Source organism: Osmerus mordax, chromosome 5 (assembly GCF_038355195.1).
Source record: "Osmerus mordax isolate fOsmMor3 chromosome 5, fOsmMor3.pri, whole genome shotgun sequence".
Lineage (NCBI taxonomy): Eukaryota > Metazoa > Chordata > Actinopteri > Osmeriformes > Osmeridae > Osmerus > Osmerus mordax.
In genome coordinates this window covers 13,587,583-13,613,790 of record NC_090054.1, presented here as the reverse complement: position 1 = coordinate 13,613,790, position 26,208 = coordinate 13,587,583, and the positions used below count along the sequence as shown (strand labels likewise).

The following is a 26,208-nucleotide window of genomic DNA, read 5'->3' as shown; positions in this document are numbered from 1 at the left end:
CTTGCCGGATCATGAGGATCCAGAATTGTGTCCAGCCTCACACCTGGCAAACTAAAGGAGTATTGGTTTCTGCCAGGATTGAAGCACTGCTGCGTCTTATGGGGATTAGGTAAAACAATGCCTCACAACTCTGAAGGATGTTGGGAGGTTGTGTGAAGACAAGACAAATACTGCCCACAACAAACATCTTCAATCATTTCAGTGCTTTAGCTCTTCTGCTGCAAACATACTGTACCTCAGACAAACAAGAGCTCAATCTGTCGGGTAAGGATTGTGTGATTTGTGAACCAATTCTTTAAAAAAACATTAATTTAGTTTCATTGAGGAACTTCAGACTAAATACATGCAAGCGTTAACACACCTTTGTAGAAAAATACATTTATTTTTGAACAGTTTGAAAATGGTATTTAGTTTACAGTAAGAAACATGAATCTAAATCAAAGTTAAATTGTAGCTAATAAAATCAAAAATATGACAAACTTGTGCACTACAGTAAAGTAATCAGAGACAATACTTAATAAATATTAGACTATGTTTATAAGCTTGGAAATCACTGTGAGAATAACTTGCTTAGCTCACTAGACATTCTAAAATGGCATTGGTGAAATATGGCATGCTAAAAAATATAAACAACATTTCACGTACAACATTGTAAAATTACTATTAGACTTCTAAATGTACAGCTCCATTCATTTATACTTCTGCTTGATATACAGACTTTTCTTTTGTAAATAGCCATTTATAATAAAACACTTCTCACTGTACACTTCTTGAACAGGTCTAGTTCTTACCTATTTCTTTCACCAAGTGAATTAAATGTATAATTACATTCAATCTATGTGCAGTGGTATAGTAAGTCAACTTACAGTTAGTAAAGTGAACATTAGAAAGACAATCATAGTCATCATAAGTATTTTTTTCACAAAGCTATCTGACATACAAAACACTTTTCCTTGTAAAGCAAACCTATTTGTTCAATAAATTTTTCAGGATCATATCAGACAGAAAAATCCACAATGTAGTGACTTCTACATTCTTAAATAATGTATGTACATAAAAGACTCACAATCTAGATACATCTTTAGAAAGTATAGCGAAATACATATTGAGCATATACCGTATGGGTTAAAACATGACTCGATACAGTAGCAGTTATCTGGGTGAAACATAAATATTGTCAATTAAGCGAACCAAACTGGCACAATTGAAACATACTTGGAACTGAGTGATGGCCTCAGACATTAGTACAGTTAGGAAACTCCCTTGTGATCACTCTCTCCACATTACGGGCCATTCCTGGAGAGGGAATATGCAAACAGACAATAAATGGAACTGACGTGTACCTTCATTTTGGTCTAAAACTTTGTTTGTCAGAGCCAATAACAAAAGGCACAGCAGACTCAGGTCTTGTTCCGTTCTTTCATGCTAAGCAGTGCACATCTTGTTCACTCCCTGGCAAAGAGCTTTTACCCGCACCATTACAGAGAACCCCTACTATGAATCTGTCACCTATTGGAATAAGATGGATATTTTGATATTGGCTAAAGTAACACCAAATGAGAAACACCACAGGTATCAAACAAATCATGAAATCTCTAACCAGGTGGACCAACAGATGGTCAAATAACGTAATGTTGAGACAAAAACCAAAGCTACCATAATGTCACACCTTTTGTGAATACACACTTTAGTAGATGACAAAAACCGAGAATTGTTTCATGCTTCAAATCAGCAAGGTCAGCTTAAGATGGGGACTGCAGAGAAATGAACAATGGCTAAAGTGCTGACCTGCCACAAAAGCCTGCAGCCCACATGTCTGTCAGGGCCACTGCAATGGCACTTTCATCAGGCACAATCAACTGCTCTCCCAACTCAGAAGGTCCTTCTCCCAAATGAATCGGCTGTACCGCGATACATTCTGTCTGCAGAGCTGCCTTGTGTGTGTGCTCAGCACTAAGGAAGGCACTGCTATAGCTGTTCCAAAAGAATACAATGTGGTGAGTAGATAGAGGAGTCGGCTTACCTCTGCTCCTCGCCTCCAGGTCCTTCTCCATGATCTCCTTGGGTGAGGAAAACTCGCTGAGTTTGACCTTGGACATGTTGTCATTCTGACCGACCGTGCCAATCACTTCTGGCTCTTTCTCGTGGCTGTCCTCTGTCTGCACATGGATCCAGGGAATTTTCCTAACAGCACAAATAACCGCCAGAAATAATTAGTTGTTTTTACTCTGGGCTTGAATAATGTGTTGACTTTTCACCAGACATAATATATGCCTCACAATGATATACAAGAGAGAAAGAGTAAATCATGTTTTTTTTTAAAGAATTGGCTCACCACCTACCTTCAGTCTGTCACTGGGGACACACTTACTGTATCTGATAAGCTAATGTTTAATGCAAGGGAACACACCTTTTGAACTTGTAGATGAAGAAGGCGGCTAAACCTACAAACACCACAGACAGCAGCATCAGCATGGCAGAGCTGTTGTGGATGGGGTTGGAGTCAACCAGGGGCGCTGAGAAAGGGGAGACAGAAAGGTAGGATCGCCGTCATCCACCGGACCATTTTATGGAGGGAAAAAGAATGACACGTATTGGTCATTTCTTCCCACTGTGCTTCGCAACTGTCCATTCGCAAGGCATTTAGAAGAAGACTAGTGTCAATCAGGTTACATTTTAAGATTGCGGATAAAATAGGACCTCTGGGAGGTTTATTATCTTCTCCCTGTGGACCAGGGTCTGCTATGCTTAGTCATGACTTAAAGCGCCTGGGTGCATTATCCAGAGTATATAACCTCTTCCCAGCCCCTTTAAGCCATCTTTCTCTCTTCTAGAAGGAAACCTATGAAGGCTATGACCTTTCTGCTGAATTTTAAAGGCATCCCAGACCTTTCCATGTAGACACAAATGAAGACAGATCAGTCAGAGGATGAAAAGGGTAAAGTCATGCTGAGTTGATCGACACGTTTTCGCAGTATGGTAATGTTCGACTGACCTCACCAATTTCCAAGGTGCATCCCAACTACGGTCATTGTTAATCTCCACATTGATCGCAGCAATTCAATGCAAACCTATGTCCAAAGCTTGCTCCAAAATTTGTGAGAGAAGAACAAATTTACGTATTTTTTAAAGCTTAAAAACCCCTAATCAAAGAAGACATCTCTTTGACTTCAAGGACCATGGTCAAACAGAACAGACAGCACCACATGATTGGAGATAGTCATTAAGGCACCCTTCAACAAGGTGTTATACAGTCCAAAATGTCTACACTATACGAGTTGACATGTAGAGTTAGATTGGGAAGTGGGTTGGAAGGTGTTACAGAGAGCTTGGGCATTTGTTAAGAACAGTACAGACTAGGTCGATATTTTTGGCCAAGGACACTGGAGATTGACTTACCCAAGGTCAGCTGTGTGATATAAACGATGATCCGAGTGTCAGCTTTCAACTCAAACTGGATCAAGCCTTGGTTCAGCGCGTTTACAAGAATGTCCGATATCTACGGGGGAGTCGAAAACATTTGCGATAACCCAATATAATGTTTGTGAAAACTACGTTTGAAACTGACTGGGTTAGAAGCCCTGACTGTAATTCATTAGCGTGTTGATTGAGTGCATGAATAAATGAAGAGGAATACGCACACTCACTAAAGCCTCTTCGCTCTTCTTCCTGTGTTCAGGCGGTGTGTGCGAGTCAGGCAGGATGAACAGTTCTGCTGCTGTGTGAAGGCCAGGAGACAACGCCACTAGCAGCTGCTCCTCGGGAAAACCAGACACCTGCAACAAAATTCAGACCCAAACATAGACCACAGGCTCCCCAGGGAAAACCATATAGGGTTTCTTCAAGCTCGAATCATAAAAATGTGACTCTGGAACTCTAATCGTTAAAGTGTGGAAAATCTGGAGAAAGACATGAAAATAGTGAATGCTTCTGACATTAAAGTGTGTACTGTTTGGCTCATTAGCGCACTAAACATGACTTCAAAAGATAAGACCAAAAGATAAAGGAAATACAAATGGATGTTATGTCACATATTATGAATAATAACGCCCATAAGAGTGAGTGATGGACCACAGAGTTCAAGACCAGGTCCCTGAGTGGACAAGAGACTGTGTACCTGTGATAGAGCTGTCCTAACTACACGGCCCACATCTTCTCTCCACTCGGGGATGTCAGGATTGTGCTCGTCAAGCATCGGGGAGAATGACAACAGCAGAGATTTGAAGAACTCTGTGGGACATTCAAGAGAGACCACCAAACACCATTTCGACATATCTAAGATTAATTCATGGCTAGATGAAGTTAAGCTATTAAAGCAGATTCTGATCATTGAAAGATCTGAGTATGCCATTTATCAATAATGGTTTTTAGCTCATTACCTTGACATTTAAAAACATTAAATATCTATAGATATTACTTAGGCCATGCTTGAATATAGATGGTCAGCGAAATAATTAATATATGGATGCACAGTGTTGCATTTTCATGTTGAGTGCATAGCCCCAATTAAAAATACTTAACATTAACCTTCAAACTAGACAGAGAATTAGAAGGCCTACCTTTAACAGCAATGACTTTGGTATCCTGCAGTATGAAGCCTCCAGAGGATACCTGGACTGTGACTTTTGTCATTCCTTCTCTCGCAAACGTATACGAGATGCTTCCCTCCAAGGTTATTATCGGCTGGATTTCAAAGGTAGGCGAGTGAACAACATCGGCATGAGAGGTTGTAAAACAATATGACCTTCTGATGGGTATGGATATTCATAAAGGAAGACGTTGTGAAGCTACTGTATGGTAACCATAACACTGACACGATTACATGCTTAAACCAAGGTGAAGATTTGAACCATAAACCGAGGTGATTTCAATGCATAGCGTGTATTGTAGGTACACAACAATCCGAACACGGTTCTTCATGAGGCTCCAGACCATACGAATATTACATTTAATCCGATCAAACAACCGGGTAAGGAAGCGAGGGAAAACATGGGGAACGTTTGGGAGAGCTGTGAGAAAAGAGTCTCACCTCAGAGCTGTTCTCAAACCACCAGAAGAAAGTTACTGTTCTGGACTGGCTGGGCCACACCACCGCTGTGAGGTTGGCCTCCTTTCTCCTGATGGCCACTATGGGAGCTGACAGATGCACACGCTCCACGGGACCTGAGTCCACAGCAATGATACATGAATCAACACAGCACCAAGTCGGGCCCTGTCCTCCACGGTAGCTTACACAAGACAGACAATATTCAGGAGTGCAAAACAACATATCCTGGAGCACTTCGGGGACAGGGGATTGACATGTCTCAGCATGTTGAGCTATGGTTTTAGGGTAGACTAGCATACTGGACATGGCATTCGATTATTCAGTGTTCTTCACCAGAATGCAGTCCTCATTCGGACGCTCTGGCTGCCAATCAGACCAAAGTAAACATAGACATTTGACCTAAGGGCACAAAGAAGCAGTTATTTTACATACTGGTGATGTGCAGGAATAAGGAGCTGGTGACCGAGCCCTGGCTGTTTTCCGCGTGGGTCGTTACTCTGTAAATCCCAGCGGACTTGTACGTGTGCTTGATTCCATCATCCGTCCGGCTCAGATTAGAGTAGGTGACCGTGATCCCGTCCCCAAAGTCCAGCTGGATATTGGTCCTCGGTGAGTCTCCCTGCAGACAGGAGGCAAGACACAGCATCCCTCACAGCGGCTTGGGTGTGACATTGTGCTTTTGCTCTTGAAAGAGAACTTCAGTGAACTGAGGTAAAATGAAGTTGTTGGCTGACATTTCTCATAAGAAATGTTTAATCTGCTTTATATGAATATTGAGGGTCAGCAAAAAAAACACAATAAAAAAGAGACAAGGGTAAAATAGGTTAGGGATTAAAGTTTGAGGAGTATAGAAACATCTCAAAGAGTAAAAAGCCTAAGTCATAATGACCAGAACGTGTCATTTTTCAGAAGCAGGCTACGGAAGTACATTCTCTGGGGATGTGTCATCACCTGACACTTCAAAGGGACGGAATGATCCGGAACAAATGTACAAACAGCACTTAATTAAGAAACGCTAGCAGCAGGGGCACTCAGTGGTGGACTCACGTCCTCCAGATGCACTAGGAATGTCACGTTGCTTCCCACAGGAGCCATGAGCTCCCCCTGACTGGTAGCCAATCGGAGGCCTCGGGGCGGTCGAGGGAGACACGGCTGTTTCCTGGGTGAGAACACCTCCTTCCCACCTTCTTTGCAGTTATTGGACAAAACCTTCCTGTATCTGTCAATGAAAACAGGCAGAATACAAAAGTAAGATTGTCATGTGGTCATTTCAAACTGAATGAGGTATCTTGCAGCACTTAAAAGCTACATCTTTTCATTCCACACACTCCATCTTTCCGGCTAGGAATTCTAGAGATGTTTGTGTTGTGATGTATGATGTAGTATGGATCCTCACCCGGTGCTGTTGAGGTAACTCTGACTTGTGCTACAGCTTTTTGTGGCCGTGTTTGGGTCAAACCAAAAAGCGGAGGAACACTTTCCGTTTGCTTGACGTTCGTAGCCATAGTCACTGCCAAACAAAAGAACAGATATCATAATCACTAAATCAAAACTCCACAAACCATTTTTTTGGACAGTGGTGTACAAATACATGTTTAAGGTAACAACTCGAAGTAGGGTTGTCAGACAAAGGGGATCAAAGAGAATTTCAAACCGATTGATAAAAGACATTTAAAATTAATGTAGTAATCCATGACTTATTAATTTCATGCAAATAAATCATTTGACATTATGCAAATTAGCCAAGACTCTAACAATTTGTAAACTATAATTGGACTCTCTAAATGCACACACAGGGGCAACAGCCACTGTACATTTTGAACACTGTACATTATATGACATGTCACATATCGTTTATGATGGACATAATCTGTGCAAAATGATACATCTTGGCCAAATAATCAATTTACCGTAATTTAGTAATATCCAACCTTGGGTATGGAGATCGACAGTCTTATTGTGTCTTATTTCCAAAACACCAGGCTCACCTTTCCCGATGCCAAAACAAAGATAACCCGGAGTCCCCTAGTCCCTCACCTACCACTCAAAGTCGTAGGCTCTGCAGAGGCATGGCTCCGAGGAGGAGACCCTGGAGTAATCCTGGGTCAGCATGCAACGGTTCCCAGGCCGACGCTTCATATAGATCTGCTTCTCGCCCATCACACACGGCTCTCCCTGCCAAACAACACAGTTCGTTCATTCCCTGGGGTGAAAGCCATTACATCAAATACCAATGTTTAGTGCTCGGCGGCCTGGAATTATATGAATTTATAATGTCACTGTGAAAATGAATGGAGAAAGAGAGGGAGAGAGAGAGTCAGAGAGAGAGAGAGAAAGAGAGGGAGAGTGGGAGTGAGTGAAAGAGAGAGAGAGCGAGAGAGAGAAATGAAAATCATCGAAAGAGAAAATAGAAAGAGTAAAAGAGAGCGTAGACTGTATGTTAGAGAGGGACAAGGAGAGATGTAGAAAGAGAGAGAGAGCCTGCGTTGGAAAGAGGGGCAGAGAGAGTAATGGACGGAGCCACTCGTTTGTGCCCTCGTTTCGTGCTCCTAGAGAATGTACACTTACCTATGTATGAGCATGCACTGCATGCATGCTTGTGTGTTTGGAGTGAGAAAAACAAAACAAATTTGCTCATCTTGATGTTGGCATTTAATCAATAGGTGTCAACAGGATACCTTGCTGTGTAAGTGCCATGTCTGGTAATCTCCATCCATACATCTCCTGCTGAAGATGCCCTTGTAGTCAATCTTTATCAGCTGCCATTCTGACCGATGGCTAAAGTGGCCGAAGAATCTGTATAATGTGAGTAAACCAACATTGGGCAATGTCAGGCTAACGAGAATAATCATTGTGTAATAGAAATTGGACTTCTCATGTTCTTCGGACCTAACAAAGCTGCAGTCAAAATACCGCATCTGTATTTGCCATGTATTTTCACCAGTGAAAAGTGTGCTTTTTATTCAGAGTGGAATACACTTTGTTTCTGTGGATGAACCTGCTTATTTACACTTTTACCAGCTGTATTTCTCCTCTTAGTCCTTTTTCCACCTTTTGTCCAAGACTGAGTGTTGTATTCCTTCTGGAATATGCCTTCCCCACTCACGTGATGATGTGGTTCTCTGACTCGGGTTCCATCAGGACTCCGTCCACGAACAGGGGGGCCAGGGAGAAGCTGTGGCGATCCCACTTCTTACCCTCATCCAGGCTGATCCTGTGACACAGAAGCAGCATCACTTACAGTAATGGAGCATGTGGTTCATTGCTTTCCCAGTACAATTCTAACGTATACAGACTCTCGTAAGAAATTCCACACCTCACATCCACAAGTGTGTCTCTGAAATAATGTGTAAAAATGCCATGCTGCTATTAGATTAAAATAGAAACGCTAGGACCGCTGTTGGAACCAGTTTGGAAAATACAGCAAATGTTTTGGGAAATAGGGTTCCACTGTTAGAAAATCATGTGTAGTTATGCCAGGGATGACAAATGAAGTACCTTTATCAGTCTTTCTGTGTAGGACATTATCACAACTACACATGCACAGTACACAAAATAACAAATGTTCCACGGGTCTAGGTAAATGTTGAGGGTGACTAAACTAAAAAGAAGTATGACTCAGTGGAACATCAGCAAAACATTTGAGAAATTTATGTCACCTTTCACAGATCTTAATCAATTTTGACAGTGTTTCAGTGCGGAGGACATCAAAGTAGCTAGTGTGACAGTGCTCCAGCAACACAAGGACCAAGGCCTTCACAGTCCCTCAATACTTCAAACCTGCACTTCTCCACGTTCGCATAAAAGCTCTCGAAAATACCCAGCAACAGTACAAAGCTCTAACAGACATTTTTTTTGAAAGGGTTCTGACAGTTATGATGTAAGGGGGAAAAAAACCACTTGCTGTTGTTGAGATAGGCATGCAAACCTACCTTGCCAATCAGCATTTCAAAGGCTTAAATGTATTTGTATGCAACAACAACAAAACCGTAAACCAAATTTTGTGGAATGTGTGCAGAAATTAGGCTAAGGTTTTACTCACCTGAGTCTTAAATCATTACCAAATGTATACTTTTACTCTGACTTTTAAAACATTACTACACTGCAGTAGATGAACAGAAATATAGTGTACATACCATAAGTGTCTAATGGGAGCAGTTGCATGTAAGACGGCCAGTAAAGCACCTCCATTGTCAAGGAACCAAACGTTGTGTTCTTCTTCAAAAATCTAAATGAACCGACAACAAACGTATTTTTATTTCAACAACTAGTGTGCACTCTGAAAATGCAACTGGCATGTCATTTATTAGACTAAAACAAATGTGGCCCGGTCCTGTTTTGTTGTCCAGATGGGGCTCACCTGTCTCCAGCTATTCCCCGCATCGGATGTTATAAACATCCCAAGGTTGGTGGAGGACAGCTCTGTACCAATGTTGCCTGAATACAAAAACAGAAAGATATTCCTGATTATTTGCATAGTAAAGAGGCCTAGCTCCTTGCAAAGCGCACAAGCCCCCACAACGCATAATGTGCAATTTGATGTTTATTCCTCTGCAACATTTCATGTTCATCATAAATCCAATTCAGATTCAGAAAAGTAATTCTGATATAGTGTCACTCAACATCTACATGGAGAGAATATGTTAATTGAAAGCAAATCACCAGTAGAAGCATACCTATTGTACATAGTACTGTACAACACTGTACTGTATCATGTATTGTTCTGTGTACAATACGCACGCTTCCACTGGTAAATCTTTTTGGCAGTATGAGTTTTTTTGCCAAAGAATATCTCTTCATGTCAAATTCTGAAAGAAAAAAATGATTCTCTCCAACTGTACCTGTGGCTACGATGATCCCTGGTGCCAGGTCTTTGCTGGAGATGCGCCCGGAGGTGTACGGGTTCTCAGACATCTCCAAGTGCAGATGCAGAGAACAAAATGGCTGACAGCAGAAACACAACATGATTAGCCCACAACAACAAAAAACGACATTGTATCGAACATTTCTTGAACGACGCATTTACAATTAGTGCCAATCATTCTACACAAAGCAATCTCTCTGTAAGGAAAAACAGGTAGTTCAGAGGACAATTTAACTTTTATCTTCTCTTCCACAAGCAGTGGAAATGTTTAAAAAGGACACTGGGCACATTAGAAAAGACTTTCATTCAACAGAAAACAAACCACGCAATCAAAATTCCCCTCATGATACAAAGATAAGCGTCGCCAAAATTGTTTAATTTGCTGATAAAAGGCTTTCAATCATCTCTCCAAATCAGCAACTTTGTAAAACATCAATAGGGGAGACAGATTTGAGTAGCTGCAATGGTCATTTGTATGATCCAGACAAGAACATTGCGACATCAGTTCTTGCTCTCAGTGCTTCAGCTCAACTTCCTTTCAATACACGTGAATGGTTTAGTAAAACCCATATCCAAAGATCACGATGGGGGTACTACTGTAATTTACTGTAATCTAACATTCATTAAGGTGTTGCCTACAGCGATTACAGGTAGTAAATTGAAATCACCGTGGTTGATGAAAACTCTGATGCCCTTCATAGACTGGTAAGTGTGTAGCTGTGCTGCATGCTGACATCCAATAAACACAGATCCCTTTTCAAGGCCTTGGCTCGACAATCAAATGGGAAATGAAAAACGCGGCGGATCTTAAAACCGTTGGTTTTCGTGTTCAATTGGGAAATCACACATCAAAGTTTCACTGATGACTTTAAAACATGAGGTATTGGTTCTTCCAGAGCAGCAGAATCCACTTACCAGGACACAGTGGAGGTTGTTTCCTGCTACATCAGTGTCGGGGGCTGGCAGCAGGGCCCAAGTTTGCCCCTTGTTGTAGGTGATGAAGCTCTTTACCTGGTGTTCCACCAGTTTGTTGGCTAGAAACATCCCATTTATCCCTTCAACCTGGAATGAATAAATAAATACATAAAATTGTCAAAGCAGCTGGAATGCATTACGAGTATGTTGTGCAGTTGCATGCGACAGGGGTCAACCTTTAGAGAAAATCTTAATATTTAAAAGAATACTTTAAATTGTGCATCCATAATACATTAGACATATGGTATTCTTCAATGTTTTCCGTAAAGATAGATGCAGATAAAGTATGCAGGAGATGTACTGTACATGGACCTTATAAAAGTCGACCAGGAGGTTGCCGGCAGAGCCTCTGCTGGTCCTTAAGTTCTCCAGAGACAGGGTGAAGTAGACCCCAGAAGGATCGGATATATACAAGCTGTAGGTGTTGTTCTGGTTCCACTCCTGGACAGCTGCAAATACCTGCTTCTCATCTGTGCTGATGATGTGCATGTCCTGTTAGATGGGCCACAGCCGGAAACAATGCATATGTCGAGAATTAGAAAGAGAGAGAGAGAGTCTACATAACTACTAGGCTACTATAGATCTATAGAACTACTACTGCTTTGAGATGTTCATCTTCATGTCTTTCCAACATTAGACAACGACACCCCTCCAGCTGTTGTTGTGGTGGGTGCATGGTGCATTTTTCAGAGAGTTTGGTGCTCTGCAGATAGATCTTACCTTGGGTAGACAGTATTTAGGCAGTTTCATTTGCTGAAACGATTCTCCCATGTAAGACACAAAGTAGCTTGCTCGTCCGGATTTGGTCACCTGTTCAAATGAAGGCTTTGTTACTGCTACTTCGGTCAAAGTAGAAAAATAGCTCAATGATTTAAATTCTAAATTGTTCTGTCGAAGAGCGTTTGGATGACTACGACAACATAAAATACATGTTCATTTAGAGACCTAACACAAACTCTACATCTCATCACAGACACTGAGAGACCAGACTAATGGTCCTTTTCTAATACTTTTTTAAATGTCTCAGACATCTTTATACACTCCGGCTTTCCCAGCCACTCACTAGCATAGCCTACACCACTTGATTGCTTATTTTCTAATCAACTAGAGGGATGGTGTTTGTCCCTCAGCACACTACATTAGATCTCTAATGGAATAATCTATCGAAAATCGATGGGCTGCATTTTCCCAGGCCACATTTCTGAGGATGTTGCACTTGGCTGTTCCTTCGCTCCCAAGAGACAATCGAGGCGATGAGGACTGCTTATTTCGTTGTAACCCAATCGATAACCTCATTACTCTTTGTCAAGTTAAATCCAACTGCCCCAAGCAATGAAAGTCACAAGAAAGTCATCTGTGCCGGCCCAGCTCAAAGCAAACCCGCCAGCTGTGGCCAGCATGGCTATTTTCATCAACATCTATACCTCATACCGTCAGGGTCAGGGTTGATTCCAATCTCAACTCTGTTCAATTTCTCAATTTGATTAAATCCCTAAATAAATCTTTGTACAAATATGACAGTTCTGAATGTGCTTTTTCCCCCGCAGTTTAAGGATTGCATTCCTATTTAATTCTCGAAATTAATTGAGTTGGAATGAACTGACCCAGGCCCATGTATTGCACTACAAGTCTAAAAATGATTCATGGACAAGACATTAAGCCAACATATTGGAAACGTAAATATGATAATTTGATGATTCTTTGAGATATAAAAGGACATTTAAAAAGCATTGTAGCCCAATGAAATCCCTAGAAAATAATGAATTGGGGATGAACAAGGCTCAAAAGTCACAGACATATGTCCTCCAATCCAAATGAATGACAACATGGAGAACCTAACAGCACTCACTGTCACCACAATGTCAGTACGGTATGTGACAAGGACTCCAAACTTTGAGAGTGAGCCTAGTGAAAGTGTCATGTGGGAGAGGAAGCAATACTGGCAAACCACACCGTGACACCTGTGACAGTGGTGTCATGGCTAAGATTTACAGTTAAGCTCATGTAGACCAGCTGTGTTAGCTGTAGAGAAAGTGGGGAAGATATAACCAAGATGAAAGGGCTTAACCTCATTCAGAGTAGATAAGTGACCACCAACACAATCATATTTCACTTCTTTTCGGGTGGTGGTCACGTGTTTGCAAGTTCGAGGACCTGAGATTATGGTTGCTGAGGCGACAGTTGATTCTCAATACTAAAGGGAGACAGTGACACCTGCGACACCTCAACATCATACACCAGATAACAAGTGAACAAAAGAAAGACAACTTCAAGGAAAAGGCATGACTTGAATGCAGAAAAAGAAAAAAATGAGAAAAATCCATAAGGAAACAGACAAAAGAAAAGCCCAAGCCTTAGACTGAGGGTTTCAAACATCTTGAACAAACATCCAGTAAACTGTACACACCTGCACAAACACATATTCATCCTGCACCACCAGTGAGTTGGTGTCTACATGACCGGGGAATAAGTACTGCCTGTTAGCTTCTGTACAGCGTTGAGCTCTGCACTTTACATAGTGAGCTCCTGCAACAAACAGAGGAAACGGTAGATCAGCAATTTTCCTGCTCTTGTGTCAAATCCACATTAAATGCACTTTGGAAAATCATATTTATTTGATTTGTTTCACCGATAAAGTTGTATGACAGAAATACAATAAGTTTACTGTAGAAAATAAAACCCCATAATAACCTGACTTTCTTCAATGCAATAAAGTCACCATATTTTAGGCACACAATAAAAGGAAGTACTCCTCTTGCTGGGACAATTAATAAACGATGCTATTATATGAAAACAAAGCATTTTTTTTTTGCATATTCATTCAAATGGACATTTTAACTGTACTAGAGGGATGTTAGATTTGCCAGGAAACCCCGTAATTGCTTTGACAGAATAGAGATTTATTTTGGGTGTGGGGGATTGAAGTTCTGGTACGAGGCACAAGGGACTGATTAAGAGGAAAATACATCTATCAATCTACTATTAAGTCCTGTATTTGTTAAGAGACTCATATTGTGACAGTACTTCTGGGACCCATCCTGAACCATAGAAGGGGCCTCATCTTTCCTTTGACCTCGTTCTAAATGAGAGCCAAGGGGTCCGCTGGGTGATAGTATGGGGGTGATTCTACAGCACTCACGTCCTTTGGCGATACGGGTCTCTATGTGGACCACATCAGATTCTCTGTCCAGACCCATTACTGCCCTGCAACACAGGAGAGGAGTGTGGGCGAGGGGGTGGGGGGTGTGGGGGGTAGGGGTGGGGGGGAGGGGGACAGAATGGGGTAAGGGAAGGGTAGAGGCAGGAAGAGACAGAGATGTAAACACAGCCAAGAGGGACGGAAAGAACAGAGGCAGAGGGTGAGGAGGAAGATGAGGAAGAGCAGCGGTGATTGAGAACTAGTTATGCTACGTGAGGACAGTAGCTGCCGATGATGGACAACCCTACTCTGAGCTACCTTCAACAGTATAAATAACACATGGTGGTGTGCGGTTTGTCAACATCCAACTTGTTCCACCCGTGACTATTAATCTCAATGTGCGACAGTCAATACAGAGCACCACACAGGAGCTACACATAAACAACACTGGCTGAGCAGAAGAGAAAATGTCCCTCTCAATCGAAATTGATGCCAAACAATAACGCAATGGGCAGGCTGTATGATCTAGTTTGTGTTATTACGTTTTTCTAGAAATGCAACAAAAAAAGTGTCAAAAATCAAAGATACTGTAAAAAAAAAAAAAAAAAAAAAAAAAAAAAACATTTCAAAGAGAAGGTGTCATTTCTAAAGTACATATTTGTTGTGTCACAGTTGCCATTACAGCTCTCACACTGCCCTTATTAAATGTTTCACTTCTCATGTGGAGAGAGTGTCCTCCAAACGGCGTCCTTTCTATCTGCTGAGGAGGCTCTCTGCTTTGACACCCACCATGACAACATGGGACAAACTGCATCACATCAATATTCACTGCTTTGTGCCCATGCACTTGAGATTACAGGATGACAGCAACAACAAAATCAGCATGTCATACTGGGCTATAGAGAGAGGACAATATTTCAAACTCAGTGAGAGGAGTGCGATATCGAGTCACATTTCACATTTCATTTGTCTGTTTTGACAAGCTACAAGTGACAAGCTATGACACTAGGTAGCGGTCATGCGCACCCAATTTGAAAATATAAAATACAGCATCTTAGCAAACTTGGCGGTAAAAAAGGTGTGGCAGTGAGTGTGACTCAAATTAAATCTCAGTTACAATATTCACAACAGTCTATAATCTTGACAAGACAGGAAGTGAGGTCATACCAGTAGAATCTTCCAGGCATCACATTCTCGTGAACAAGCTGCCATTTTCTTCCAAAGTCCATTGAACTGTACAACTACAACAACAACAAAATCCAAAATAATTGTTGAATATTTCATCAGTACATTCCTTGCACTCCAAACAGACACTCTTGTAAGAACAAGTGCGCATATTACCTTGCTGTCATGACTGTATGCCAGTATCCAGTTCTCTTGTGCTGGATGAAAAAGCAGACTCTGAATGTAGAAGTTAACTGGAAACTTCTCAAAAGTTGCTCCTTCGTCTGAGCTGATGAGTACGCTGCTCTCGAGCTCTGGGTCGCTAAGCATCATTATCTAAATAACAGAGGCAGGAGGAAAAGAGAGAAGGGAGGGCAACCAAGAGGGAGGTAGAGCAAAATGTATAATGTGTCTACCTGTAGGATTGTTCTAGAGACGGAAAGAGACGGAGCAGGGGAACACAACACAGGGATTTAGTTCAGTAGAGGATGTGATTGTCTGCTGCCATTGAGCAACATCAATACTGGTCTTGCTGCATGATTTCCATGAGAACATCAGCGATGATTAGGTGTCATACCTGTGTAGCTTGTTTGTCAGTCAAGCAGTGAGCTGAGCCTGAATGTGACGGGGTACAGAAGGGGAGGTATACAGACACTACTGAGCAGTTTAGCTAGAGTGGGATTCTGTTTCTAATTTGCCCGTCCAGGCTGGCACCTTGGATGTCCTACATAACTCCTGGATCTACAGTTCTGATCAGAGAGATAGAGGACGGAACGAGAGATAGAAAAAGAAAGAGAGAAAACATATCGATGCTTTACAGGTACATACCTTTCTCTTGTTAGTTGGACAGACATAAAGATAGCTCAGAACTGTCCGTGAACCAACTTTGTCGTTCAGCTTTACGTAAGTGCTTCCAAAGTCCACAGATCTAACAATGAAAAAGGAGATGAGATTTGTTCTGATACATTGGTTTTCCTTCAAGGCTACAAACTCTTCATTGATCAGGATATGGTCAAATATGTGGTACTTTTGGAACAGAATGTTTTCACTTCCTAGTGTATTTCAGGGAATGTCCCTGTACTTACTGTAAGTCGCTCTGGATAAGAGTGTCTGCTAAATGAGTGTCTACTAAATGTATTTCATTGTGCTATATTCATCTTTTTGAGTCTCAGTGTTAAGTATATTAGGCTATGTATAACTGTGTAAAGTTCAATATATCGTTTTAGAAGCCACTGTTACATATATATAATTAAAAAAAATTCGGTTATAAATGATGTTAGCACGTACTGAATTCTGGAGTTTCCACCATTAGAAAAATATATGAACATTTATTTAAGCAAAACATTTTCCATGCTCTTGTGCAAGTTCTTAAATCACTCCTGAAGAGCAAGGATACATGGGTTTACATTTAGCAGACGCTCTTATCCAGAGCGACTTACAGTAAGTACAGGGACATTCCCCCGAGGCAAGTAGGGTGAAGTGCCTTGCCCAAGGACACAACGTCAGTTGGCATGACTGGGAATCGAACTGCCAACCTTCGGATTACTAGCCCGACTCCCTAACCGCTCAGCCACCTGACTCCTAGTTCCCTTTATTTTTCATGGTTATATTACACCTCACCAAACAAGCGCTCATGTCTCTCAGTTCTACCTGGACGCCTCCAAATGTAATTTCAATGAATAATTGGATAGATACCAGAGGGTGCTATCTCTGCCTATGCATTTAGGTGAATCATTCCATTTGCTGTTGACATTGTTTTTTGCGGGTCTCCTTGCTAAATACTTTTGTGTTGGTGTTTAAGTATTCTACTCAGAGACATATCTCCTCGTACTTTGGTGGCACGGAGACAGCTTTTTCAAATTAAGTTATTATGGCATGGAGTTACTTCACCGGAGGAAAGCAGGCATCACTTAAAGAAACACCCGGGAGACGCTTGTTAGATACCTTTCGGGAGACAACCATTGATCTTCACATTGCTATCAAGAGTGGCCCGGGGCATTATTCATAAATCATTTATCGTATTATTACAGAGATCATTTACTCTGTTTCTTTTCATAATATTCAAATGGTTTCTTTTTTCAACATCACACTAAGAGTCTTCCAGCACCCTGGAGGTACACTCTAATTTACTTGTGGAGCCATTGTTATCCAGACACCTTGATGATGGAATACCTCCTGTACACAATATGGGATTTCAAAACGTGTCAAGTCGGGTGTAAATCTTAGCTGTGCCTCTAGTGAAACAGAAATTAATTTGAGACTCTATGCTTGGTGAACTGATGGTCTTTCTGTCAGGTGTATTTCAAAATGAAATGAGTTTCCTGTGGGCTTGGGGAAAAGGTGAGAGAAAAAAAGTGTATCTGTATCAGAGTGTGGATCAGACCCTGTATAATCCTTAATGAATTCTCCATTCTTATTTATGATGTGACAGCACACTGTAACTCACCTCTCCATCCATAGTAAATGGTATTGGTACGGCCATAGCAATTGCATGTCAATTGCTTCCGAAACAATGGGTTGTTGGCTCTATTCAATCAAAATCAACATTGAGAACTTTCCGGAATGAGGGGACATAGCATTGACCCCATAAAGCAAGAGAACTTATATTCTTCGTTCAGTAAATCATCATAAACACGGCTCCCTACAGAGTAAATATGTGAGACAGCAGAAAACCAGGTCTTGCTTGGCATCACATTATATTTTCGCCAGGCTAGAGTCTCTCACCTTTGAACCTGTGGTAATGATTGTGCTACAGAGGAAAGATTGGGTTGTTGTGAGCACATATTGACTTCCAGAGTGGATACAGCTGTTTTATGTAATCTACTTTATACTGAAGGAGAATGCTATTAATCATACTATAGTAAGGTTGAACATGGTACCTAGGAATAGAATATTGTCCGATTGCTGTATTTGAAACTGCTACATTTTCATAGATATCCTGCAGTGTTGACATACCCTCTATATCAGTTTCCTGGTGATTGATTTGAGTCCACAAACAGTTTAGAGTTCTACCCGTTTTACGTTTACACAAATGCTCATTAAGACACTTACCTCCAGAGAGAGCTCTCTGTGACAGCTCCCAGGTTGAAGTCATAAAGCTTGGTCAGGATCAGGATGACCTGAGCAGAACAACAACAACAGGCAACATAATTACCCCCAGTGCTGCAGTGTCCCTAATCACCCTGACTTCATCCATGGATTTCCTGTCGAAACGCATGTATACAAGCCCAAAGTGTGATTTGCTACATTACCACCAAGAATCATCCACCTCTGCATATGACAGCCCAATGACAACAGATCCTCATGCTGTCAAGAGATGCCAGTCTGCAGGCTGCAGTGATCTGAAAAGCCATGCAGGCTGTCAGAATTTTGTGTCAGTACCTCATGTGGAATGATACTTACATGACAGCAGAATCGGAAAATCGTTCAGTGAACAACAAAATGAAGTATGAATCAGTTCCTCCTCTCTCCCTGACTCTCTCTCTCCAATTTTCAACCCATGACAGCCATTGCGGTTATAATTGAACGTTATAAAATTGTGGTGCTTTTTGCCACATGCTTTTGCATTGATGTGGAATAGACATTGCACAGTCAGTACTCCTAGGCCGTGAGTGGCCTAGTCATAGAGGACAGTGCGAAATGGTGTGCAAAAGTCTACTGTCACTTGGACGGCATTATAAACGACTGCCTACAGGGATGCTTGGAGTGCATGAGGGGGTGAATGGGCAGAGAAAGACTGAGAGTGTGTAAGAGAGAAAGAGAGGCAGAGAGTGTGAGATAGAGATAGAGAGACAGAGAGAGAGAGAGAGAGAAATCAAGAGACAGAGAGCGTGAGAGAGAGAGTGCTGGTGGAGAGGTAGGGGAGTGGTGATGGAAATAAACATCAAACGAAAAGTAACAATAGCATCACGGATTAAAAATGCTGACTGAAAGGCAGGTCGAAAGCTCAATTACAGTGAGTTTAAACACATTAACCTTATGGAACCCTTAGAACGAGTCATTAAACAAAAAACGCCACACATGAGTTAGAGAACAATGCCATGCCCGAAGCCCGATTCCAAAATGCTAAAAACCCAATTGACCCACAATTTACCCATCAAACACCCGGTCTGCTTGGCTTGGACTATCTCCATTACAGGTTAATTAACCAATCAGACAGAAAGATAACTATTTGCATAACTGAATGCACCATGTCTGCAAGGACCAGCAGCAGAGTCAGAATCAATTTAGAATATAGATTTAGCTAAATGGGTGTGATGTTAGAACTAATTGCCTCTCAAAACATAGAGGAGATAGAAACTCCACCAAACTGTTTGTCATTAGTCTCCTGAGCTCACTTTTTCACATGATGACGGGTCAGTGGCATGGGAGCCTACAACACAGAGCGTGGTAAATTAAATCTGCCTCTAATAAGGGATTAGTGGCAACCGGGGATAGCTTCCACTGACATCATGAACAGCCAGAGCTCTCTGTCCCTCATCCCCAGGCTATATTGCCGCCTAAAGCAAAGCATTGAAGCATCATTGCACAGCCACGTAAACGTTTAAGATAGGCAGTTTTACGACTTCAAACATCATCACCCTGACAGGGTAACAAATTCAAAATCAGTGTGAGAGCCTGTTGACGGAGGTCTCCTCTGCTTGAGCTGCTGAGCTGCTTCTACCAAATTGTTCCTAAATTCCTTTGTTCTTTTTTTTTGGTGGGGGGAGAGAATCAAAACTCTGATTACCATTGTTTTTTCACAATTGACTCATTAGCAAAAGATGACCCACAGAAGTGGGTCTGTGGCTATGCTACCCCCTTAGGGACACAGGCTGGCAAGGCAGACGACTGGGAGTCTGATTTGTCCCTAAGTGGATTCATCAAGGGGACATCATTAGACACAGCGTTCCCACACGGTTCCCGTTATCAGTAGGCAGCTCTTGTCAAATAAAGAGCGACTACTATACATGCAAATATTGGAGCCATGAGGGACTTTTCAACCAAGCAGCGCACATATTCCACAGTACTATAAAGAAACATTCCATTCCAACCATTCCAACTCCAACTTTATGGTGCAGTATTGCATTTATGTAGATGGGAAGGGGAAAAAACACAGAAGAATGGCAACGGATATTATTTTGAGCCTTCTAGGTAAATACCATTTTCCATGCATATCATCGCTCACTTGTGTACATGAAATTAAGTAAGGACCCTGGAAGGCCTAAAGCAGTGCATTTATTCATGTTTATGTTTTATTGATGTGGAGAACGCTGCACTGCCCAAGGAAAGTCAACCAATCATTTTTAGATTGGCTCTCTCCCTCCAAGGAGTTCAGTCATCCCTTTATCTTAACATTCTGGTCTTGACTTTTTTTTTCTTCTTTCTTTTAATTGACTCTCTGACTGCTCGATTTTGTTATGGAACTACGTATTCCAATCCCATATATTTTGTGAAATGCCAGTGCCCACAGAGGAGAGAGAAACATAAAAGCTATATTAGGCCAAAGTGGTGTTTGCCTACGAAGAGACTCTTTTGATTCTTTGGACATGCTTGAATGAACAGCTTCCATGGCAACAGAGGTATTTGGTCCCTAATTTAATTTTGATCTATAATCTGATACCAACTGGACACATATGTCAAAATACACACACCTCATATACACACACACAATCACACCCCAAGATTTCAGTCCGAAATTAATTTTACTGCCAGACAAATGAATTAATCAGCAAGGCCAGAAATTTAAGAAATTCAAAGGGATTTTATTGAAACAGACAATGTAACACTGCATAGGGCAGGTGTACTGGAGGATAGATATTAGACTTGTCTCTCATCTTATCACAGACTTACCCAGATGCTCACAACTCAAGCAATGAGCATGTCATACCATCAACAGACTATCTGAAGTTCCTTCTTTCATCCTCTGGCATGTCAAATTCTTTGTTCTCAAGTCACACAGAATACGTTAAAAAACAAGTCGGTTACAACCCAACCCCATCTCCACCACCCCATGCATAGTAGTGATAGTAATACCGCTGACAAGCGATATCAATGTATTTGTTACAAATGGAAGAAGGTACTGTTATGCAGGCTATACATAGATGAAAGAATCTTGATTCTTTGGGGTGGAGGAAAATGGCTCCACTGTAGCTCAAGCAGGATGGGCAGTCCGACATAAAGTGCCTCTGTGAATGACTCACACAGACACATCTGTCCAAGTAAATAAGTAAAGCTCGTGTGTGTGTGCTGCGGGACGAGACCTTACCAAACCAACTGCAATCCTTGCTAATTCACACATCCAGTGCCGTGCTTTCAAACTACAATCTCAGCTAATACGTTGTCCTCTTCTGTCAGTGAAGCGTATGACTGCATGCCTCCAATACTGTCTCGTTTTAATTGTGTAGGCTGGGTTGAAATGGGATCATTAATCTCAACACATGCCCGACTGTGTGGAGAGAGATGGTACAGTTGCTACTTAGCGGGGAACTGTGTCTGGATAGGAGACCACAGACACTTTTATGCCAGACTGATGCACTGATTCAGCGTACCCTAAAGGGACAATATCAGGATTTAAATTAATTTCTCAGGGACACCTAGTTGGCATCAGGCAATGATCCAAGGTCCTTTGTAATATTCCTAATAAAGAATTCCATTAAATATTGCATAGACATACGACTGTACTAATTTACCTTTGACATCCACTGAAAAGTTTGTGTGATGTGTACCAGTCTACTGTTTGTATTAGGATTTTCATGAATATGCATTAGCTTTTTTATGTACAGCCTTCTCATGGGAGAGAAAGAGATACTCATTTGTATGTGTTTTCCAACCATCAATGTCGGCTGCAGAATGTTACTGTGTGATCAATGATGTGTTATCCTTGAGCCAGTCTACTCATCAACAACAATTAAATCGATGACACGTCTTATCCTTGAGTCAGTCAACTCATCAACAACAATAAAACCATTTCCTGATCCTCAACCATCTCATGGAGACATCTCACGTCACATCACCGGGTCATCAACGTCAATTCAAAACCAGGAGTAAAGGAGTCAAGACCAATAGTGGCTAGACTCAATGAAAGCCTGTTGTAAACATGATCTGATTTCATACAGGATGGGGAGATGGAGTTTGAGTCAAAAGAATAACTCAACCAAGTGAACAAAACGTGTCTCAAAGGCCTAGACATTGCCCAGAACATATTCGTATAATTGGGCCCCTGACACACAACACACAACAGACACGGTGTGCTCTGTAACTGCAGTGGCACTGAGAAAGAAAGCAAGGAGAGACAGTTGAGAAGCAGTCCTGTATTACAGCACCATCGCATCACAGAAAACAATCGGAGGAGATGGTGTGACTGTCAAACAACACAAAGCTGCCAGGAGCCGCAGCTAGCAGACAGAAGAAAGCCTCTGTCTGCACCATTGCTGTTCTTTTCATGGCTCTACTCCCCTTTCACAACAGTGGCAGAACCAGACAATTCAGAGCACACGGAAATAAATACACCTAAATGGATTTGTGATTAAACAGCTCGTTTTGCTTTCGTGGATTTGGATGAGGGGAGCAGTGCAGTTAGACGAAAGGTGTTGTTCAGTTATAGTAGTTGAGAAATCTGTTAGCAGAATAAATTACTGGAGTTTTTAGGCATCGCCATGGTGGGGGATCATCTCAGGATGTGTTTATGATATTCATTTTTTTCCAACCCTTTGAAAAGATGGGGGAAAAACTCTCCAGGCCAAAACAGTTGACTGTAATCATGATCATGAAGAATATTTTCCACTAAGCTATGATTTTCAGTCAAATATGATTCAGATCCAAATATCCCTGAGGGTGACAGGGAAAACCTAAACATCAAAATGATGGTCACGTTATGGACAGAACCTTTGAAGTTGTGCGACCATAAATCGAGACACCAAAGACAGGACAACAGTACGGCATGTGCCACTTGTTTTGTTCTCATGATTAAGTACTAATGTATTCATGTATTCATTAGAAACCATTTAAATCAAACACCTGCCGTGAAATAAGGGATGCAAATTTGCAGTCGTGTCTTCAACGTTTGACACCCTTGTAATTTTTATTTTTATTTGGAGTGGGTTGAAACCCATCTTGATTGTGAGTCTATGGGGGCATGCATGAAGCAGGCCATGAGCAAGGTAATCCCTTTCCCTATAGGAAAGCTTTTTCTCCTCCTCACTAATATGGATTGAATTGATTGTTTATACTCAAATGATGGAAAACATCCTTCCGTGTAGATGTAGTTTTCATCCGAGCAAAAGTCTAAGTGAAAGTCCCCATGTGCATTAGTGCTCCCTCTAGTTGTTTACCTGCCCCCAATATGTACTTAATCCTCGAGTGCTCTGTGTTCAGAGAGCTTTCAACAATCAACTCTGGCTATATTCATGAAAATAAGGAAAATAGACAGAAAGTAGTCTAAATATTGGAACAAATATCACATCCTTTGCCAGGGACTGTTTGTGATTGTATTGACCCTGACTTTGTCAATGCTGACAATTGCGAAAGGATGTCATGTCAACAAACATGTTTATGTCATCTATTTGACAAAATTGGAATTCTGTCATGAGGACGGATTTGTTCAGGGCAGGATTTGGCAAACGAGGAGGGGATAATGGAGGCAATGCTGCCCAGGCAACACAAGTCTCCTGGGTTCAAGACCAATGCTTCTGGTCTCCTCCTACTCCATCAGGAAAGGCATCGCATATGTGTAGCAACTTACTGCCGTGAGACCATCCAACCCTATTCCCCCCACTGATACATAAATATGAGTATACAGTAGTTGGTCTACTGTAGATGAATGTTTGCAAATCCTGTGTGTGCACAAAGTGTGATAAATGACGACACACACGTTCATTCTTCATGTGTTCAACACACTTAGTCAAACACCTGTGAAGCCATGGCTGTGTTCTCAGCAAAACAAGATGATCAGTCAAACAGGGTGGACTGCGGTCCCGCTATCCTATCCTGGAGGACCTTACCCCACTTAAGACAAGATAACACTATTCGTGTTGCTTCGGGCAGTGCTCTACGGTTAAGAGATGGTAAAAGAAGAGTGACTTGGAGGCTAAATGTATTGAGTATATTTTTTTAATGTAGACTTTCAAATGAATCCTGAATCATAACAAATCGTAGTCTGTTGTCATACACAGTGTGTGTCGTAGCAAATGTGTGTGGAGTGTTGAGTAATAATATGCATAATACATGCACTGTTGAAGCGTTTTCTCACAATCTTAATCACGTGCAAAGATCTATTAACATAACTTTAAAGACTGTTCCTATCACCTAGTATCAGGGTTTAGAAATACTCTACATGATTACACTGTGACAGTTATAAATCTAATTAATTACATGGAAGCTTGTCAAATTCCAAGCCAGCTTAATCAGCAAGGATGTTCACTAAAAGGATGTGTGTGTTTGTGTGTATATATCATAATATGTGTGCATATACATGAATAGTCAATTGAAACCAATATTTCACTACTTGCATTGCACTCATCAGGTCCAGCGAAACTCTGAGTGCTGTTAAAGTGCTAAGGTAAAATAAGTTGATATTGATGTGAGACTTGATGATCCCTGCACACAAATGATACTGCATTTCTGGGGTGCATTTTCTAAAGAGTAAATGTGGATCAAACTGAATTATTACCATACAAAGAAAGAGCATTGGAATGAATAGACCTACTGGAGTAACAGCGTAAAAATTGTTTTCACAGAAACATGCAGGGGATGCAGGGGAGTTGTGAATACATTAGTAGTAATATGCTCTTTATTTTCAATCCCAGTGTTACATACTTCCTCTCAGTTTATTTGATCAGTTCATCTCTGGAGGTAGATTACACCCATACAGGCTAGAACGAAAAACAGACTGAAGAAAGGTGTGAAAGTAGTCCAGCTTCCAGTCCAGCTTCTCTCTGACAACTGCAGTATGGTCTTACATTTTGCAGAATGTAGCCTATTATTTTCATAGGCCCTAACACCTTGTGGTTGGATCTTACCTGAGGTAACGATGTGAGAATCATGTCTTACACACTGGGACTTAATTCCATTAGTCCTGACATTGATCGACTTTTCTCATGTATATTAATTACACTGTTAATTTATTGTCATAGTAAATTATAATCCCTCATTATATTCGAGATTTTTTATTGTGATATTATTTAGGCTTAACATCTTTGAATAAATTGTGTCATTTTGAACTTTTATTGGAAATAAACCTATGTTGCGCTTTGGTACACATCTGTGCGTAAAAATACGCGACTATATTGGCGATTGGAAATCGATTAATAAGTAATCTAATAATGTCTACGATATAAGTAAAAACGCTACATATAATATCTATTTTTAAACTGCTCAACCTCTAACAACAGTGGTTTGGTACATTTTAGCCATTTAACTCACGCTGCTGTTGTGTCCGGACCAGTGCACCATCGCTTGGTTATGCGCTGAGTCTCCGAAAAGAGCGAAAGTGGAGCTGACCAGATGCGGCTCACTTTGCCTCGAGCCAGTCCCTCTAGCATCATCTCCGGTACGCCGGTATTCGGTCCTCGATCCGTAAAGACCATGCACTGACTCCAAAAGCCGCTCACTTGAATGCGTCTCTCCAAAGGTACTCCTATCCGAATCCTCTGCCAGTTTTGTACCCGAACTTCGTTTTGTCCTCGCAAATGTAAGGACATCGATTTTGTCATATAACTTTGTGGGATTTTCCAATTTTTTTACGTCAAAGAAACGATGGTACTTTCTGAAATCCACGAAAGAATACTTGGAACCTTTTCTTTGGACGACTTCCATAGAGCCGTGTGCTTCATTCCCAATTACTCCATCTAAGTTTGCTCGAGCTTCAGCTTTTGGAGGCATATTTTCATTTGACTCCATATTTGGATGTCTAGAAAATTCTGATTTGTGCTTGTTCAGTTTAGGGACTTTGTCTGTTTTTGTATTAGTATTTTTTTCCGAAGCAATTACTCCCACACGATGCCAAACGTTCGTTTTAGGGGAACGTGTTGGCAAACTTGT

At 41.3% G+C, this 26,208-nt stretch overlaps 1 protein-coding gene across 1 annotated transcript; it reads right to left on the bottom strand.

Annotated features, from left to right (window-relative positions):
- Positions 1-1,234: 1,234 nt before the first annotated feature.
- On the bottom strand, positions 1,235-25,983 carry sorcs3b (sortilin related VPS10 domain containing receptor 3b). The gene is made up of 27 exons (XM_067235695.1): positions 25,591-25,983; positions 18,241-18,308; positions 16,018-16,117; positions 15,367-15,525; positions 15,193-15,266; positions 14,026-14,090; positions 13,294-13,412; positions 11,607-11,696; positions 11,199-11,378; positions 10,827-10,973; positions 9,889-9,991; positions 9,408-9,484; positions 9,184-9,275; positions 8,154-8,261; positions 7,726-7,843; positions 7,089-7,222; positions 6,444-6,557; positions 6,095-6,266; positions 5,480-5,666; positions 5,030-5,163; positions 4,560-4,683; positions 4,118-4,230; positions 3,642-3,776; positions 3,400-3,499; positions 2,411-2,516; positions 2,024-2,184; positions 1,235-1,296 (listed from the first exon to the last, which is right to left on the bottom strand). Exons 1-27 carry the CDS (start codon positions 25,981-25,983, stop codon positions 1,235-1,237), a joined length of 3,435 nt encoding a protein of 1,144 aa, XP_067091796.1.
- Between the last annotated feature and the right edge of the window lie 225 nt (positions 25,984-26,208).

Bases quoted from the DNA above. Each gene is read 5' to 3' on its own strand.
- sorcs3b (XM_067235695.1), bottom strand. From the start codon at position 25,983: ATGGAAGTCGTCCAAAGAAAAGGTTCCAAGTATTCTTTCGTGGATTTC. The intron at 18,309-25,590 runs GTGAGTTAAATG...TGTTCTGCTCAG, and splicing joins GGTCCGGACACAACAGCAGC to GTCATCCTGATCCTGACCAA. The intron at 7,844-8,153 runs GTGAGTGGGGAA...CACATTATACAG, and splicing joins TCAGAGAACCACATCATCAC to ATTCTTCGGCCACTTTAGCC.